Source organism: Phocoena phocoena, chromosome 16, assembly GCF_963924675.1.
Source record: "Phocoena phocoena chromosome 16, mPhoPho1.1, whole genome shotgun sequence".
In the NCBI taxonomy this organism is placed as follows: Eukaryota; Metazoa; Chordata; class Mammalia; order Artiodactyla; family Phocoenidae; genus Phocoena; species Phocoena phocoena.
The window spans coordinates 36608546-36627425 of record NC_089234.1 but is presented as its reverse complement, the minus strand read 5'-3'; the positions used below and the strand labels follow the sequence as shown (position 1 = coordinate 36627425).

General features: G+C 38.1%; 1 protein-coding gene across 1 annotated transcript in view; it reads right to left on the bottom strand.

The window, feature by feature from the left end:
- Positions 1-8917: 8917 nt before the first annotated feature.
- Positions 8918-18880, bottom strand: part of PANK1 (pantothenate kinase 1) — a 67754-nt gene continuing 57791 nt past the window's right edge. Inside the window, exons 6-7 of the mRNA XM_065894250.1 lie at positions 12271-12396; positions 8918-8977 (exon numbers count right to left, since the gene is read on the bottom strand). Coding sequence (XP_065750322.1) covers positions 8918-8977; positions 12271-12396 — 186 coding nt within the window. The remainder of the gene's footprint in view (positions 8978-12270; positions 12397-18880) is intronic.

Sequence of the window (18880 nt, the reverse complement as noted above, 5' to 3'; positions counted from 1 at the left end):
TAACTCCTCTTCCTGAGCCTGAAGAATTTATTTTTTCTTATTATTTTTTAAAATTAATTAATTAATTTATTTATTTTTGACTGCATTGGATCCTGGTTGCTGCGCACGGGGTTTCTCTAGTTGTGACGAGCTGGGGCTACTCTTTGTTGCGGTGCACGGGTTTCTCATTGCCGGTGGCTTCTCTTGTTGCGGAACACGGGCTGTAGGCGTGCGGGCTTCAGTAGTTGTGGCACGCGGGCTCTAGAGTGCAGGCTCAGTAGTTGTGTTGCATGGGCTTAGTTGCTCCGCGGCATGTGGGATCTTCCCCGCCCAGGGCTTGAACCCGTGTCCCCTACATTGGCAGGTGAATTCTTAACCACTGCGCCACCAGGGAAGCCCAAGACGTGGAATCTTTAAGTTTCTGTGCAAATTGTCCTTAAAGTTTCCGGTGTGTTTGCAGAGCACTTCAAAAATGCAAAGTGTTTATTAAGTAACCAGAGATGACAGCAGTAATAAGTGCAGGCTGACCTTATGAAGATGTCTTTTGTTGCTTCCATACTTGGAGAGAGACTAGTGGCTCATCCGAGATGAACCTCAGACAATCTTAAGCAGAGTAACTGCCCAGCTAAGAGATTCCTTCTTCCCTACAAACTAAATTCAGGACACCGAAAGAGGTATCAGATAAATGTGGGAATGGAACAGAAATTGAAAAACAAGCTATAAAACCGTGCTATTTGTGTCTATTGTTTTGAAGGGTGTCAGTCATTACGTAGTGGCCATGGTTGATTAATGTCTACGTGGTGCCATCATTTTTAACAGAGACAGCAGCTGGGTTTATTTAATCAGTAGTTGATCATCGAACAATGTTGCTTTCCTGCAAATGGGTGTGAACTGCCAGAGAATCAGGAAGGTTTATTTAAATGTGGATATGATTTTTAATGTTAGTAGTAATATAACCTCTAAGACAGTGATTCTCAAATTTTAGGTTTTTAAGGATTATTTGAGAAGATCTTTTTTCATGCATTCTGGGACCCCAATCTTAGAGATTCAGATACAGATGGTCCAGGGAGAGGTCCCCAAATAGTCGTGTTAAACAAACTCTCCAGGTTATTCTGAGGCATGTTGGCCTATACCACAATGTAAGATATTCTGTATCCTGAGCATCTGCTTTTGTTAAAGCCACCTGACATCTGAGATGCTATGAGTATTTAAGCAATTTACCTCTGCGCTAAGTTATTGAGAACATAGGATTCCCTTTGAAAAAGAAAACTGTCTTTGACCTACATCATTTCTAGGGACAAAAAAAATTGAACAGGAATAAAAATAACTCAATAAAGAACTCTTCTTCTATCTTTGAGGATGACAGTGGATTTAGAAGACACGCTCTTCCTAATAAAAATCATAATCAAGACAAAATGATAGGTCATTTAAATATTAACTGTTGAAAAGAGGTTTATTTGCTGATACTAAAAATTGCATAACTACTAAAAATTTTAAATCTAATGAGAAACACTTAAAAACCAAATACCATAATGTCTATATACTCTTTCAAAATTTAAGAATTGAAAGATTAATTAAAAATCACATCAAGATGAACTGTTTCATGAGAAGAATAAATTTTCAAAAGTAATATCAGAGCTCAGAAATGTAAGTTATTGACTAAAATAGAAATTATTTCAAATTATAATAGAAAAAATTAGTACAGAAGTCAATAATTATTCCATTTTGCAAAAATAATTTTGGCATGGGTCTTCACAATAAGCCAGTATTTTGTAGACTCAAGTATTTCTTCTTGGACAGGATGAAATACAGATTATTTTAACTGCATAGAAGTTTAGTTAATAAGCTTTTTGTTTTCTGTCTGTTTTATAAGCACTCTAGTATGTGCAAGTCTAGCATCAATGCTTGTATAGAGTGTGGTGGAAGTGCGACTAAAGAAGAAGAGAGAAGGCCAGGCGGGGGAATGTTACTATTAACCGAATAACGGAGACGAAGGCCCTTGAGCTAGGACCTCAGACCAGCCAACGTGAAATATTGAGCCTGGGTATGAAGAAATTTCAATGAGATGAATGATAGGAGTGATAGTTACACAGTCAGACATTGTGTCTATATACAATCCCTTTGGAAAATGGAGGTAAATATCTGGATCATTTGGACTCAAAGAAGCCTTGATTTTTCCCAAAAGGCCATTTCAAGATTCTTGGTGATTGGTATCATGGGCATGCTCCTTTACCTCTCCAAACCTCAGTCTTTTCTGTAAAATGGAGACAGGAATCCCCACCATGTTCATTTGCTGGGTAGATTAAAGGAGGTTATGTACACGGAATGCCAAGCACATGAAAGGCTTAATCCCTCAGAGCTGTCACTGTTATGAGCTCTTTTCCGTGTAAACACCATTTATTCTCATGTGATAACTTTATAAAGGGTAGGCTCAATGCCCAATTCTTGGAATCAAAGAAATGCAGGTTTGGAAGAATGTTAAAGGTCTTCTCTGTCCCAAGCCCTCCCTCTTCATCCGGTGCCAGGTCAGAACCTGTGAGAGTTCAAGAGAGTTTAAAGCAGGCTAATAAGTTGGCTCCTTCCTAACTGATATTCCCTAAACAGTTCACATTTATTTAGGAATTTAAAAATTAGAATAAAGGCAAAAGGTTTAATTTTCGCTTCTCATACTTGGTAACCTTACTCTGGGCAAGGCTTTTAGCATAGTTTTGCAACTTACCAATTGAACGATCAAAACTGATTTCCCCTGAGTTGAAATGTAAGACTCCATCATTGCTTCCAAATTCTCTTTTGCAGCACTGGGTCAATAGGTAAAAGCTGACATTAAAACATGAGCTTTAATTAACTAATTAATCGATAGTTAACATTATATAATGAGTTAATAAATCTTAAAGTTTGCATGCCAGTGTGTTTGGAAGTTGTGTGGGATCCGAAAACGAGACTCAGTTTGGCGTTTTCTTTTTAAAGCAAATCTTAATGTCATATACCCTTTTGAAAAGGTTAATTTCTTATATCCAAGGGTGGTTATATCTTGGTAGTATCTTTCTCGATGGCCACTAACATAGATTATGCCACAGGTGAAATGGTCCTTAAGGTTCCCTGAGACCAAGCTTCGTAATGGACAGGGATTCCTCCAGCTTGATTTTGCCGAGGCAGTCGTCGTGGTTAATTAACGACCACAGTCATGACTGACACGGACAGCTGAGGCCAGTCGTCATGGTTAATTAACGACCACAGTCATGACTGACACGGACAGCTGAGGCCAGGCATGGAATGTAGAAACACAGGCTAAAGGACAGGAAGAATTGCATAATTAACTAAATGTTCAGGGCAGAGTCAACAAAACAGTTGGTCTTGACGACCAACCCATTTTCTCTGCAGTTGCTGAAAACTGTGTGGGTAGGATCCACAGATAATTGGTTCCCTTCTCCATTTCATTTTGCCTGTCTAAACATTGCATAAATAATTACTTGATAAATTCAATGTTGATGTTGGCACGTGAACAGACAGACAAGAGTGACTGCTTCTTTCAAAATTTATAAATCCAATATAAATAGTAATCAAACCCCAAAGGAGAATGCTTAAAAATATTCCTATTTAACATTCACAGTCCAATTTAACTTGCCTCATTTTAACCCACACACTTGTGGAGCTTAATACAGAAACACTCTTGGCCTACATTTAAAATAATGTAACATTTGACAAACTGTTCAAGTATTGAATTTAAAAATACACTCTGCATAAATTATGGTTCTCATATAAACTCCAGATGCATTACTTGCAGGATTAACCTGGGGTTTATTTCTTCCTCAATGCACCATGTATACACACTCACACAAGTATGCAAACACAAGAAAAATGCTAGAAAACATAGTCTGAGAACATACCATGAAAAAATATTTAATAAGTCAGGGTAGGTAAACGAGTAGTCAATGGAAAACAATTATTTTAAAATTTAAGTTTTCTTTAAAATTACAATTTAAGTATCTCTTAAAGGTACACAAGAAGACATAGACTACCTGCCTCACTCTGGAACTAAAATAGACAACTCATTAGCCACATTATGGCAGCCAAATGGCATGAATTCTTTAGATGCTGAACCTGGTTAAAATAGCAAGAGCAAATTTCATGAACAGAGTGAAGGGGAGGAAGAGAAGAGAGAAGAAAAAGTCTAATATAAAAAAAGTCCAATTCCTTCTAGTTGTTTTAAATCTAAGGGAAAATTAAAACTCTTATTAAGCTGTAACTGCAAAAATTAAAAAGGAAATCCATTTGTTCAAAAAAAAGAAACCTTAGGCAACGGGGGCTGAGGCTGCTGACATTTATTTGTTATTTCCTATTGTAACCACATCAACTCTGCCATACACATCTGACTAAATGCACTTGGTTGTTGTGTCTAAAAATGTTCAAGGAATGTACAGGAGAAAGAAGGTAGAAAATCAAACACAACGAGTAGAATATTTTACAAAACTGAAAATGACACCAATTAGGTTAAAATAAAGAATATCCAATTAACATACCTAATTTCACTTTTGTGCTGTATTTAAAGGATTTTTTCAACCTTCAAATTTAACTTATTTTTGAAAAGTACCTTTACTGAAATATAATTCACATACCATTTAATTAATTCAGTGGTTTCTAGTTGAGTTGTACAATCATCACTTCAATCAATTTTAGAACATTTTCATCACCAAAAAAGAAGCCTCGTAACTATTAGCAGTAAGTCCTCATTTCTTCCAAATCCTCAGCCCTGGGAAACCACTAATCGAATTTCTGTCTCTTTGCCTATTCTAGACATTTTATATAAGCGGAATCACTTTGCTCTATTATCACTTTGAAGCCAGATTAATTCTAGTTTCACTTTACTTGACACTCTTTGATGGCTTCACACTGACTACAGAAACACCTTTTACATGGAATACGAGCGAGTCCTTCCATAATCTGTTTTCTTCTCTCCTAGTATCTGGTTTCGCTCCCACTAACCACACTCCGGCTGAAGCAAACGGCGTCCCGGACAAGCCAGGTTGTTTCTTCTCTCAGTGCTTCTCTCATCCTGCTCTACTCGGTGGTCTCTACTTGTTGGTTAAGACTCTGTGAAAACTTTTCTTGCACCCTCCTCCACCAATGCCTCCTTCAAGGGCAGTTTTCTACCCTCAGTTGTGGGACTTTGTATAGGACCTGGTCCACGGCTACTCCTAAAACTGCATTTCCCACCACTCTGCCCGTTGTTTACTCCAGGCAGACTGGCCTCCTTACAGGTCTTCACAACCTCCATTCTCATTTTCCAGGAGTAAAAGTATTTTTCCCAGGTATTTCCATGGTGTGTTCTCAGCTTTATTCACCTCTGCTCCAACGTCACCTCCTAAGAGAGATTGTCTTTGAGCGCTCTAACCAGAGAAGTTTCAATCCCCTTTTCATTTTCTAAACAGAATTACCTCCTTCTGAGGCCCCTCTACCTTACTTTTTCTCTTTGTAGTACTGATGTAACATTATGTAATTAGGTATGTATCTGTCTTTCCTTCCAGAATGTAAGGTCTGTGAGGATGGGTCTGTTTTGTTCACTGCTGTGAATATTTGTGAATGAATGAATGAATGACACCTGTGACACTTAATTATATGTGTTGGTTTAAGACTTCTGTCTTCCCCACACTGGACAGCAGGGGTTGCATCCTATTCCTCCTAGTTTACTCAGTGCTCCTTCCTGGCACAAAATAACTTCTTAATATTCCTTGTATGACTGAATGATGTCAAGTATAAATTACCTGTAACAATGGTTCCCAACAAAGGGACTCTGAATCCATGTAAATATGGAATATGGAAAAGTACATAAACTGAAGAATACAGGTAAATCTTTCCATGAGTCCTTTATCTGAAACTCTTGAGACCACTTTTAAGATTCAGACTTGTTCCCTACTTTTTTTTTTTTTAGAAGATGTTGGGGGTAGGAGTTTATTAATTAATTAATTTATTTTGGCTGTGTTGGGTCTTCGTTTCTGTGCGAGGGCTTTCTCTAGTTGCGGCAAGCGGGGGCCATTCTTCATCACGGTGCGCGGGCCTCTCACTATCGCGGCCTCTCTTGTTGTGGAGTACAGGCTCAGTAGTTGTGGCTCACGGGCCCAGTTGCTCTGTGGCATGCGGGATCCTCCCAGACCAGGGCTCGAACCCGTGTCCCCTGCATTAGCAGGCAGATTCTCAACCACTGTGCCACCAGGGAAGCCCTTGCTCCCTACTTAATTAACACCCCTGGTAGGGTCTCAGGCAGACCCTGTAATCAAACACATTAATAGCTTTGCAACAAAACATGTGAAGAGCCCTCCGAAGAATGATAAATAATGCTCAAATCAACTTTTTCTGTCTTGAATTTTTCTGTCAAGAGAAATGTTAAGAGTTTGGGATTTTGGAAGTGTGGATATGGGGCTGTAGACGTGTACTAGCATATGCAGATCTGTGTGATGTTTTATGCTAAAATGGATTCCCCACATTCCAGTTTAGAAATCACTGATTTAATGCATTAATTTACAAACATCTATTTTTTTTCCAGCATAGCTAGCATTAATGAAGCTTTTACTATGTATTAGCCCTTGTGCTAAGCTTTTTAAATACATAGGTAAAAACTACTATTTGCCCCATTTTATGAGTGAGAAAATTAGGGTTTAGAGAGAGGGTTAGCAGCTTGTCCACAAAGCTTGTCAATAGCTGAGCTGGATCAAAACTGCAGCTGTCTCAGAACCAAAAGTCATGTTCTGGACCACCTGGTCACCCTGAATTCATGGAGTTCAAGATAAAAATTCTTTAGTCTTGCTAAGTTTCTTCATGATGTTGAGACAAAGGAAAGTTTCTATAATTCAAGTGAATGTAAAAAACTTCCTCAGGCTACAACTCCCTCATTAAAAAAAAAAAAAATGCTGGCTATAAGTACACAACATTTAACTGATATTTGTATAACGGAGTAATTTATCTCCTCATGTTTTAAACATTTGTAATGAGAGATCAAGTAATTCCAGATAATTAAAAAATTATGTAGTCATACTAACTTGCCCTGATTTTATTTTTTGTAGAACCATGATCCAAGGGGTGCTATTCCCTAACAGATGAGAGTAGGAATGGCAGAAGAGAACAATCTAAAAAAGGTACTATCACAGAGGATATGTGGATTTTCACACTTGCCTTTTTCAAGAGCATCTTAATTGCTTGAATTTTTTTAAGCCAGGCGTAAGTTGATCAAATATAATTGTGATGACCAAATTTTGGAACTCTTTCAGAATAACAAAATATAGTAGTGATCTTTTGGGAATAAGGAGTTAGTTGTATAAGAACAATAAAGCTACATTAAAAAAAAAAAAACAAACCCCTGCATAGGGCTACAGCTTCAACTGAAGACACAGTGTTTTGGACCTTACCGTGCTTATGTGAAAGCTTCAAGTTATGAAATGTAGAGTAGCAAAAGTACAACACATATTCATTTTATGACACAAAAGCAGATAAGATGGACATAAAGGTTAAGAAATGAAAATAACATATACACCAAAAAAAATCACAACAGAAACAGGCTTTATTTCAACCAGACAAGTGAATACTTCCATTAATATCAACTTCTTCAAGACTTGAAGACATGGAAATTAAAGATAGTGCCCAGAGGCAGAGAAGGAAAGTTTCATCATGGAGCAATTGTACTGCCCTTCAAAAATCCCTTTCAGCAATATGCTCAATTCAAAAGATTAATTAGTTCTAAATCATTAGATCTCATGTGTTTCAGTATTTGTATGAGACTGTCATTTGAAAGTTACCCATCAGTCCCAATGATATCTTTCAAACAGAAAAAATATATATAGATCAGTATAATAATTTTTTTTAATTTTAGAAAGTGGGATTGAAATACAGTTTAAAATATTTCAAATAAAAAACAACTTTATTATTATTTAAGACGCCTTGTTACAAAGCTCCTAGCTACATACATGTACAAAACACAGATATTACCACATGACATCTCAACCCATGACTTCTCCTAAACATCCCAACGTGAACAGTTAATCTACCGGGAGACTTTCCCCTGTAAATCCCAATATCTTGCACAAGGATTTGTTGCCATTCATACGCTGTGCATGGATGAGGACACTTCATCAGAGAACATTTCAATTTAACATAACCTAACGTAAAATAAATCTACCGCAACACTACATGTTCATAAGGGATACGACAAAATTGCATATAATTTTCAACTTTTGCCAGACTCACTAAATTCACGAACACTTTTTCAGAGTTTTCTCTTCAAGGGCACTTTTGAGAGCTTTAGATCTCGTGCTTAACTTTGTATTGAGTTGGTCAGCACCTTGATTAATATGAGCAATTACATTAAAGAACGGTATTGGAAGGGGGACGGGGAGTCACCTGAGGACAGAAACAGGGGGAAGGACTCTCTTTTTCCCTAAGACATTCAAACAGAAAAAACAAGACCCAAAAAGGTAAACAAACAAACAAAATAGTGTTCACAGTAAAACATGACAGATTTGTAGTTTCATTTGAAACCAACAGCAAATCATGAAACGTCATGAAAAATATAAGTCAAGGTAAAATCTCCTAGAGTAATTACTAAATGAAGTTAAAATTACCACACTGATCAGTAAACCCCAGAAGAAAAATAAACAGCACTTACATTTCAGGTCCTTCTTAAACATCATATCATTTTTCAAAGTCAATGCATAAGACTGGTAGGCTTGGCCACACTGCACAAATATTTTTTTAAAAAATACAGTATACAGAAAAAACTCTTGTATTCCCCATTTTGAATCATAAGCTCAAAACCCAAGAGTAAAAGATCAGCTAGAAGGATTTTAATTATTTACAAATCCAGCAGGTTCATCTGCCATAATGGCTTGGCTTCCGTCCCACAGTGGCTTTCACCCTCTCCAGCCGCAGAGCTTGGATCCCTGTCCCATCTCTACTGGTCATCAGTCATTTTGAACAGTTCCAGCAGTGCCCCAACAGCTCCAAAATAACCCTACAACAACAATGAGAAAACTTCTGTACGATTATCTCTGAACCTTAGTCCAATACCTACTGTTTTTCATAATTCGAGGAATGCTGCCTCCTAATGCTATAGATACAACTTAAAACCTGACCTCTGGCATGAAGCATGATATAATAATAATAATAATAAATGCATTGGATATCTATTTGTTTGTATACATTAAATAAATTAACTGATGTAAAGTGCATAGAAAAATATCTGGCACCACAGTGTATACTACGTCAGTGTTGACAATTTTTAGGATTTTTAGGATTAGGATTATTTCATTTTAATCCTTGTCATGGCAAAATTCACATTATTACTCCCATTCCACAGATGAGAAATGGGAGGTCATAAAGTAAATTTCCCTTTCAAGGTCACATGAGTTGTACCAGGGTTCAATCGCAAATCTATCTGACTTCAAAGTTGTAATGTCTCACAAGGTATAGCTCTAAGCTTCCCTCAGTAGATCCCGGAAAGGCATCTAAATCAGCTCAAGTTTCCCTTTGCTCATCTGTAAAGGAAAAGCTCACGTATCTGTGAAAATGAAGGAAGCTGAAAAATGGAAATGTTTAGAGAAGCTCGTTTCCAAAAGGCAAGAGACTCTACTCCTCTGGTATCTGCCTGACTCAACAGTTACTTACTGCGAAATGGGTGGCATCTGGCAGAACACTACATGGTAGGATCTTTGCCTCCACTGCCAGCTGACCTCTGAGGGCTCACTATATGCTAGAAATTTACATGGATTCCTCACTTAATCGTCACAGTAACTTTATGAGACAAATAATATTATCACCCCATTCCACAAAAGCTAAAACAGAAATGGAAAGGTAGAGTCATTGCCTAAGGTCTCCAAGTCAGTGAGGGCCTGTGCTCTCAACGGCTTGGCTAGACTACTTCTCTTAGGAGACGCGCACTTACATAAGTGGAGTGAGTGGGACTGAGTGAGTGAGGACTCCAGGCAGGGCAGGAAGGCCACCTCACCAGCACCTCCCAAAAGTCCTCTCTCCATAATATCCTCCAGGAAGACCTGCCTAAGTGAGAGTGAACCTAAGAAGGTAGAGAAATTTCTGAGAAACACCTACAAGGAGATATAAAATTGCTCTACTTTCATCGGCCATAGAGACTGAGTTATGATACTTAGTAACAAACCAAAGCCATCATTCACAGAGGCCTAAGATTGTACAAAGGGATGCCTTTTTATCCAGAGAAGTAGGTTTCCCCCAAATGCTGGCTCTTTTTCCTTATCTTACCATCAACTAACTACCTGTGTGCCCTTGTAGATGGCTTTTTTTTTTTTTTTTTTTTTTTTTTTTTTTGCGGTACGCGGGCCTCTCACTGTTGTGGCCTCTCCCGTTGCGGAGCACAGGCTCCGGACGCGCAGGCTCAGCGGCCATGGCTCACGGGCCCAGCTGCTCCGCAGGACGTGGGATCTTCCCGGACCGGGGCACGAACCCGTGTCCCCTGCATTGGTAGGCGGACTCTCAACCACTGCGCCACCAGGGAAGCCCTTGTAGATGGCTTTTAAGCCCTGACGGCTTCCAGGGTTTGTTTTCTGCCTTAGTCCAAGAGGATCTAAACTTAGGGTTGCCAGATAAATGCCAGGTAAAATAACTGTGTCCTATATTTTTAATCGCTAAATATGGCAACACCAGATGGGCTAGAAGAGTGGTCTTCTTTTTCATTTTAATTATTTTTTTAAACAAAATCTTACAAGGGAAATCGGTAACTAAGCAGATAAAAAAGGAGCTGCTCTGGTTGGAGGAGGGGGAGTGAAAATTCTGAGACTCCACTGCCCTCGCCCCCCATAAAAAAGTTATATGACTTCATGCCTTAGCCTCCTTAAAAAGACAAAAACAAAAACTTTCTGTAGTACAGTAAAACAGTTAACTATTTGGTATTTAACTTCGTATTGTTTTAGATGCTTTAATAAAACAAAACATAGGCTAAGAGAGCTCTAAATAATTTATAAATGCATCAGCAACTTTTCAAATAAATAATTCAGTTTGGAGATGAGAAAAATGCCACAGTAGTTATTCATTACAATTAAAATTTATGACACTCGTTCTCCCAATGTTCTTTCTGCTGCAATATACCCAAGGCTTTGGGTACCTCCCGTGATAAACAGCTGCTCTCTACAGTATTGATTTTAAAGGGGAATAGAAGAGGTGGGAAGAGATGAGGGCTCCCCACTCAGTTTTAGAAACCTCCGATTTGTATTAGTGTAGAAACTGGATATAAGGGCCCCTTTGCATTAACCGGAGCGCTCCACTTCTTCTGTAAACAGGCTGCCTAATGGCCAGCACACCAGCCTCTCAAGGCCACCAGGCTACTCGGAGCAGCCCAAGCACTTCTGTTCTCACCAGCTGAGTTGTTTACTTGCCAAGAGTCACCTGTGTTTATCCTCAAATTTGTTTATGACAGTTTGATTGTTAATGTAATAATCTAATGTAATTATATGCCACCTAAACCAATAAAAAGAGTACAAGATGAATGGTCACCTCTTTGAAAATCCAGTTAAATTCTTGAGAAAGATTAAAAAGCTAGTTAACAAGTGAAAGTTGCTAGGAAAGTAGATCTTAAAAGTTCTCATCACAAGGAAAAAAAAATGTAACAATGTGTGGTGATGGACGATAACTAAACTTACATTGATAACCATTTTACAGTATATACATCAAATCATTGTTGTGTACCTTAAACTTATACAAAGTTATATGTCAATTATATCTCAATAAAAATGGAAAAAAATGAAACAAAGATTGAAAAAGGTAGTCACAAACCACTGCCCTCTATTTAGGTGGATCCTACATATGAAAGATTGGGAAAATCTAGAATGACTCTGCAACCAAATTGCTTCATAAGTATCTTTAATTTCTTGATCTACTTTAAAGAAACAAACCAGATGTCATAAAAGTTGCATAATACTTGTGGATTATGGGGAAAAAAAAGACAATTACAAAGCTCTGATCAGCAGAACCCATGCTCAAAAATAGGTCTTGGTCCTACATCAAGAAATTGGTGAGTGAATGAACATTTATACATTTTATATTAAAATAGAATGGTAAAAGTAGGAAGATATTTTTCCATGATTAATCATTTAAACATTTTTTTTTGTTTTTTAAATTAACCACATACTAGCCCTGATTGTTGGATAATAGAGCTTCCATTTTATATAATGTTCTTCCCTATCTTTTGCATAAATGCAAACTAAGGAACCCGCTCATATGTTAGATAACCCAAAAATTTCCATGTAGGACAACTAAGTGCATGTGAACTCAACCTACCTCATGTTCCAAAAACAGAGCTTTTAGCTGTCCTTTGGACCAAAAATCCATGGCATATGCTAGCAGCTTCATGGAGACCATATTGATTCTGAGAAAATTCCCAACAAACACAACTCTGTCAATATTCTGGAAAAAAAAATGAAAGAAAAACAATTGAACCATGACATAAAAATAACATTTAGCAACAGACCCAATGTGCTGTGTATCACTGTACGCCAGGACCTTGCAGAGTGAATTTTTTTTTTAAGTGGAATTACTTCAGGATTTCCAAGATGAAGTCAAACAAACCTCAGAATGCATTCCACAAGAACATGAGGGGGAGAATTCGGTTGGGGGAGGCAGAGACTAATACTGGGCTCATTTACAGGTATTATGTTAGGCTGCCTTAGATCTGATATGAAATTCAGCTCCCAACATTCACATATGAAATTAAAACTGGAGTTCATCTAAATTTGCCTGTGTATTCCTTAAATCCCCCAAACTTCCAACTATAAAATATATTATTACCAACTCATAAGTTATTTTTTTAATTTTATTTATTTATTTAAAAAAAATTTTTTTTTAAATATTTTGGCCATGCCACGCGGCTCATGGAATCTCAGTTCCCCGACCAGGGATCGAATCTGGGCCATGGCAATGACAGCTCCAAACCCCAACCACTAGGCCACCAGGGAACTCCCAACCAACTCAGTAAATTAAATGGCTATGGCATGGTTATTCATCTAACAACTGTGGTCAGGCTGCTCTGTGCCAAACACTGGGAATACAAAAAAGAAACAAGACCCAGTCTCTACCTTTAGGATATATGGTGAAATATCCTGTTTGGTCAGTATGTGGGTTACAATATGATAACAAAAAATACATTTATATTTTTGTTGTCACGGATACAGATTTGTATTCTGAACACACCCCTCACACTGAGCTCAGCCTATCTGCCACACAGACACTGCTCACTCCTCACTCACTCACAGAGCCAGTTGCTATGGTCACTCATATCAAAGGGAAGGGAGTCTTGGGAGCTGGCATTATTTTCTGTTCAGTCTATCAAGAGCAACCAGGGTCTGGGAACATCGCCTTCTAACTGTCTCAAGCTTTAACAATACATGAACCCAGTAACCACTGTGAAAATTTTCCCTGGGTAGAGGGGTGGGAGATGGGCCCACGATTAGGGGTCCAGCAGGGACAGGGGAGACCCTGGGTGGGGGTAGGCGTGGAGGAAGGGAAGGGAACGTGGCCAGTGCTTTCCCTGTCCACTTAGGCACTGGGGAGCCTGTTGGGCTCCCAGGCCTAATCCTCTGCCCTGGAGCCTCCCTCCTACCCTGCAGAGCCCAAGCCTCACCCCACACCCCCACCCACGGCCCCGCCTCTGCACTCGGAGACCCCCTCTGAGACCCCCTCCAACACGCTGGGCATTAACCCCAGCCACACACCCTCACCCAGGGCCTTACCTCCAAACTCTGGAACTCCACACTCCAGAGGCTCCCGTTTGGACGTGCTGCCTGTCCCCTTCTGCGCAGATCCTAAGCAGAGGCCCCACCTCACACTTGAGCATCGCCCCTGCCTAAGTTCCACCCCCTGCCTAAACTCTGCCCCCCATAGCCAAGGCTTTTTTTTTTTTCTTTTTTCCTCTTTTAGATTGGGGTTCTGTTTCACCTTGTAGTTGATTCATTTATATTTTCATTTTTTCTAATAATTCTTTTATTTTTGGAATTTTATTTTGTTCTTTATACTTTGTTATTATTCTGCTCCTTTTGACTTGTTCCCCCTCCTTTTTTTTTCCTTTTTTCTGTGGTGGATTTGTTTTACCTTGTTGCATTTGTTTCGATTATATTTTTATTTTTCCTAATGTATTTTTATCTTTCTAATTTTATTTTAGTTTTTATTCTTTGTTATTGAACTGCTCCTTTTTTTTCTCTTTCTTTTTTTTTTTGCCACACCATGTGGCTTGTGGGATCTTGTTGGGCCCGAGCTCCTGTGGTGGGAGCACCAAGTCCAAACCGCTGGACTAACTGAGAAGCTCAGACCCCAGGGAATATTAATCAGAGTGAGGACTCCCAGAAGTCCTCATTTCACTCCAAGACCCAGCTCTACCCAACTGCCTGCAAACTCCAGTGTGGACGCCTCAGGCCAAACAACCAGTAGGACAGGAATACAGCCACACCAATCAAAAAAAAAAAAAAAAAAAAAAAAAGGAAATGACAAAAATATGTTACAGATGAAAGAGCATGGTAAAAACCTACAAGACCAAATAAATGAAGATGAAGTAGGCAACCTACCTGAAAAAGAATTCAGAGTAACGATGATCCAAAATCTCGGAAACAGAGTGGAGAAAATACAAGAAATGTTTAACAAGGATCTAGAAGAACTAAAGAGCAAACAATGACGAACAACACAATAACTGAAATTAAAAATACTCTAGAAGAAATCACTAGCAGAATAACTGAGGCGGAAGAACAGATAAGTGACCTGGAAGATAAAATGGTGGAAATAACTGCCAGGGAGCAGAATAAAGAAGAGCGAATGAAAAGAATTGAGGACAGTCTCAGAGACCTCTGGGACAGCATTAAACACATGAACATTCGAATTATAGGGGCCCCAGAAGAAGAAGAGAAAAAGAAAGGGTCTGAGAAAATATTTGAAGACATTATAGTCGAAAACTACCCTAACATGGGAAAGGAAATAGTCAATCAAGTCCAGGAAGTGCAGAGAGTGCCATACAGGATAAACCCAATAAACTATCAAAAATTAAATACAAAGAAAAATTATTAAAAGCAGCAAGGGAAAAGCAACAAATAATATACAAGGGGATCCCCATAAGGTTAACAGCTGATCTTTCAGCAGAAACTCTGCAAGCCAGAAGGGAGTGGCAGGACATATTTAAAGTGATGAAAGGGAAAAACCTACAACCAAGAAAAAACCTACAACTTTACTCTACCCAGCAAGAATCTCATTCAGATTTGACGGAGAAATCAAAAGCTTTACAGACAAGCAAAAGCTACGAAAATTCAGAACCACCAAACCAGCTTTACAACATATGCTGAAGGAACTTCTCTAAGTGGGAAACACAGGAGAACAAAAAGACTCATAAAAACAAACCCAAATCAATTAAGAAAATGGTAATAGGAACATACATATCAACAATCACCTCGAATGTAAATGGATTAAATGCCCCAACCAAAAGACACAGACTGGCTGAATGGATACAAAAACAAGACCCTTATATATGCTGTCTACAAGAAACCCACTTCAGACCTAGGGACACATACAGACTGAAAGTGAGGGGATGGAAAAAGATATTCCATGCAAATGGAGATCACAAGAAAGCTGCAGTAGCAATACTCATATCAGATAAAATAGACTTTAAAATAAAGACTGTTACAAGAGATAAGGAAGGACACTACATAATGATCAAGGGATCAATCCAAGAAGAAGATATAACAACTGTAAATATTTATGCATCCAACATAGGAGCACCTCAATACATAAGGCAATCGACAGTAACACAATAATAGTGGGGGATTTTAACACCCCACTTACACCAATAGACACATCATCCAGACAGAAAATAAATAAGGAAACAAAAGCTTTAAGTGACACAATAGACCAGATAGACTTAATAGATATTTTTAGGACATTCCACCTGAAAGTGGAAGAATACACCTTCTTCTCAAGTGCACATGGTACGTTCTCTAGAATAGATCACATCTTGGGTCACAAATCAAGGCTTGGAAAATTTAATAAAATTGAAATTGTATCAAGCATCTTTTCTGACTACAATGCTATAAGATTAGAAATCAATTACAGGAAAAAACAGTAAAAAACACAAGTACATGGAGGCTAAACAGTGCACTGCTAAATAACCAAGAAATCACTGAAGAAATCAAAGAAGAAATAAAAAAATACCTAGAAACAAATGACAACGAAAACAAAACGATCCAAAACCTATGGAACGCAGCAAAAGCAGTTCTAAGAGGGAGGTTCATAGCAATTCAAGCTCACCTCAAGAAACAAGAAAAATCTCAAATAAACAATCTAACCTTACACCTAAAGCAACCAGGAAAAGAAGAACAAAGAAAACCCAAAGTTAGTAGAAGGAAAGAAATCACAAAATCAGAGTAGAGATAAATGAAATAGAAACAAAGAAAATAATAGCAAAGATCGATAAAACTAAAAGTTGGTTTTTTGAGAAGATAAAAAAAAATGATAAACCTTTAGCCAGAACTCATCAAGAAAAAAAGGGAGAGGACTCAAGTCAATAAAATTAGAAATGAAAAAGGAGAGATTACAACTGACACCACAGAAATACAAAAGATCATAAGAGACTACTACCAGCAACTATATGCCAATAAAATGGACAACCTGGAAGAAATGGACAAATTCTTGGACAAGTACAGCTTTCCAAGACTGAACCAGGAAGAACTGGAAAATATAAACAGACCAATCACAGATAATGAAGTTGATACTGTAATTAAATATCTTCCAACAAACAGAAGTCCAGGACTAGAAGGCTTCACAGGCGAATTCTATCAAACATTTAGAGAAGCGTTAACATCCATCCTTCTCAAACTCTTCCAAAAAATTGTGGAGGGAGGAATACTCCCAAACTCATTATATGAGGCCACAATCACCCTGATACCAAAACCAGACAAAGATATCACCAAAAAAGAAAATTATAGACCAATATCACTGATGGACATAGACACAAAAATCCTCAACAAAATAATAGCAAACAGAATCCAACAACACAGTAAAAGGATCATACACCGTGATCAAGTGGGATTTACCCCAGGGATGCAAGGATTCTTCAATATACACAAGTCAATCAATGTGGTACACCATATTAACAAACTGAAGAATAAAAACCGTACGATCCTCTCAATAGATGCAGAAAAAGCTTTTGACAAAATTCAACACCATTTATGATAAAAACTCTCCAGAAAGTGGGCACAGAGGGAACCTACCTCAACATAATAAAAGCCATATATGACAAACCCACAGCCAATATCACTCTCAATGGTGAAAAACTGAAATCATTTCCTCTAAGATCAGGAACAAGACAAGGTTGTCCACTCTCACCACTATTATTCAACATAGTATTGGAAGTCCTAGCCACAGCAGTCAGAGAAGAAAAAGAAATAAAAGGAATGCGAATTGGAAAAGAAGAAGTAAAGCTGTCACTGTTTGCAGATGACAAGATACTATACATAGAAAATCCTAAAGATGCCACCAGAAAACTACTAGAACTAATCAATGAATTTGGTAAGGTTGCAGGATACAAAATTAATGCACAGAAATCTCTTGCATTCTTATACACTAACAATGAAAGATCAGAAAGATAAATTAAGGAAAAAATCCCATTTACCACTGCAACAAAAACAATAAAATACCTAGGAAAAAACCTACCTAAGGAGGCAAAAGACCTGTACTCAGAAAATAAAAAGCACTGATGAAAGAAATCAAAGATAACATAAACAGATGGAGAGATATACCACGCTCCTGGATTGGAAGAATCAATATTGTGAAAATGACTATACTACCGAAAGCAAGCTACAGGTTCAATGCAATCCTTGTCAAATTACCAATGGCATTTTTCACAGAACTAGAACAAGAAATTTTACAATTTGTATGGCAACACAAAAGACCGTGAATAGCCAAAGCCATCTTGAGAAAGAAAAACGGAGCTGGAGGGATCAGGCTCCCTGACTTCAGACTATACTACAAAGCTACAGTAATCAAGACAGTATGGTACTGGCACAAAAACAGAAAGATAGATCAATGGAACAGGATAGAAAGCCCAGAGAAATCCTCCACACATACGGTCCCCTTATCTTTGACAAAGGAGGCAAGAATAGACAATGGAGACAGACTCTTCAGTAAGTGGTGCCGGGAAAACTGGACAGCTACATGTAAAAGAATGAAATTAGAACACTCCCTAACACCATACACAAAAATAAACTCAAAATGGATTAAAGACCTAAATGTAAGGCCAGACACTATCAAACTCTTAGAGGAAAACATAGGAAGAACACTCTATGACATAAATCACAGCAAGATCTTATTTGACCCACCTCCTAGGGTAATAGAAATAAAAACACAAATAAACAAATGGGACCTAATGAAACGTAAAAGCTTTTGCACAGCAAAGGAAACCATAAACAAGATGAAAAGACAACCCTTAGAATGGGAGAAAATATTTGCAAATGAAGAGACTGACAAAGGATTAATCTCCAAAATATACAAGCAGCTCATGCAGCTCAATATCAAAAAAACAAACAACCTAATCCAAAAATGGGTGGAAGACCTAAATAGACATTTCTCCAAAGAAGACATACGGATGGCCAACAAATACATGAAATGATGCTCAACATCACTAATCATTAGAGAAATACAAATCAAAACCACAATGAGGTATCACCTCACACTGGTCAAAATGGCCATCATAAAAAATTCTACAAACAATAAATGCTGGAGAGGGTGTGGAGAAAAGGGAACCCTCCTGCACTGTTGGTGGGAATGTAAATTGATACAGCCACTATGGAGAACAGTATGGAAGTTCCTTAAAAAACTAAAAATAGAACTACCATATGACCCAGGAATCCCACTACTGGGC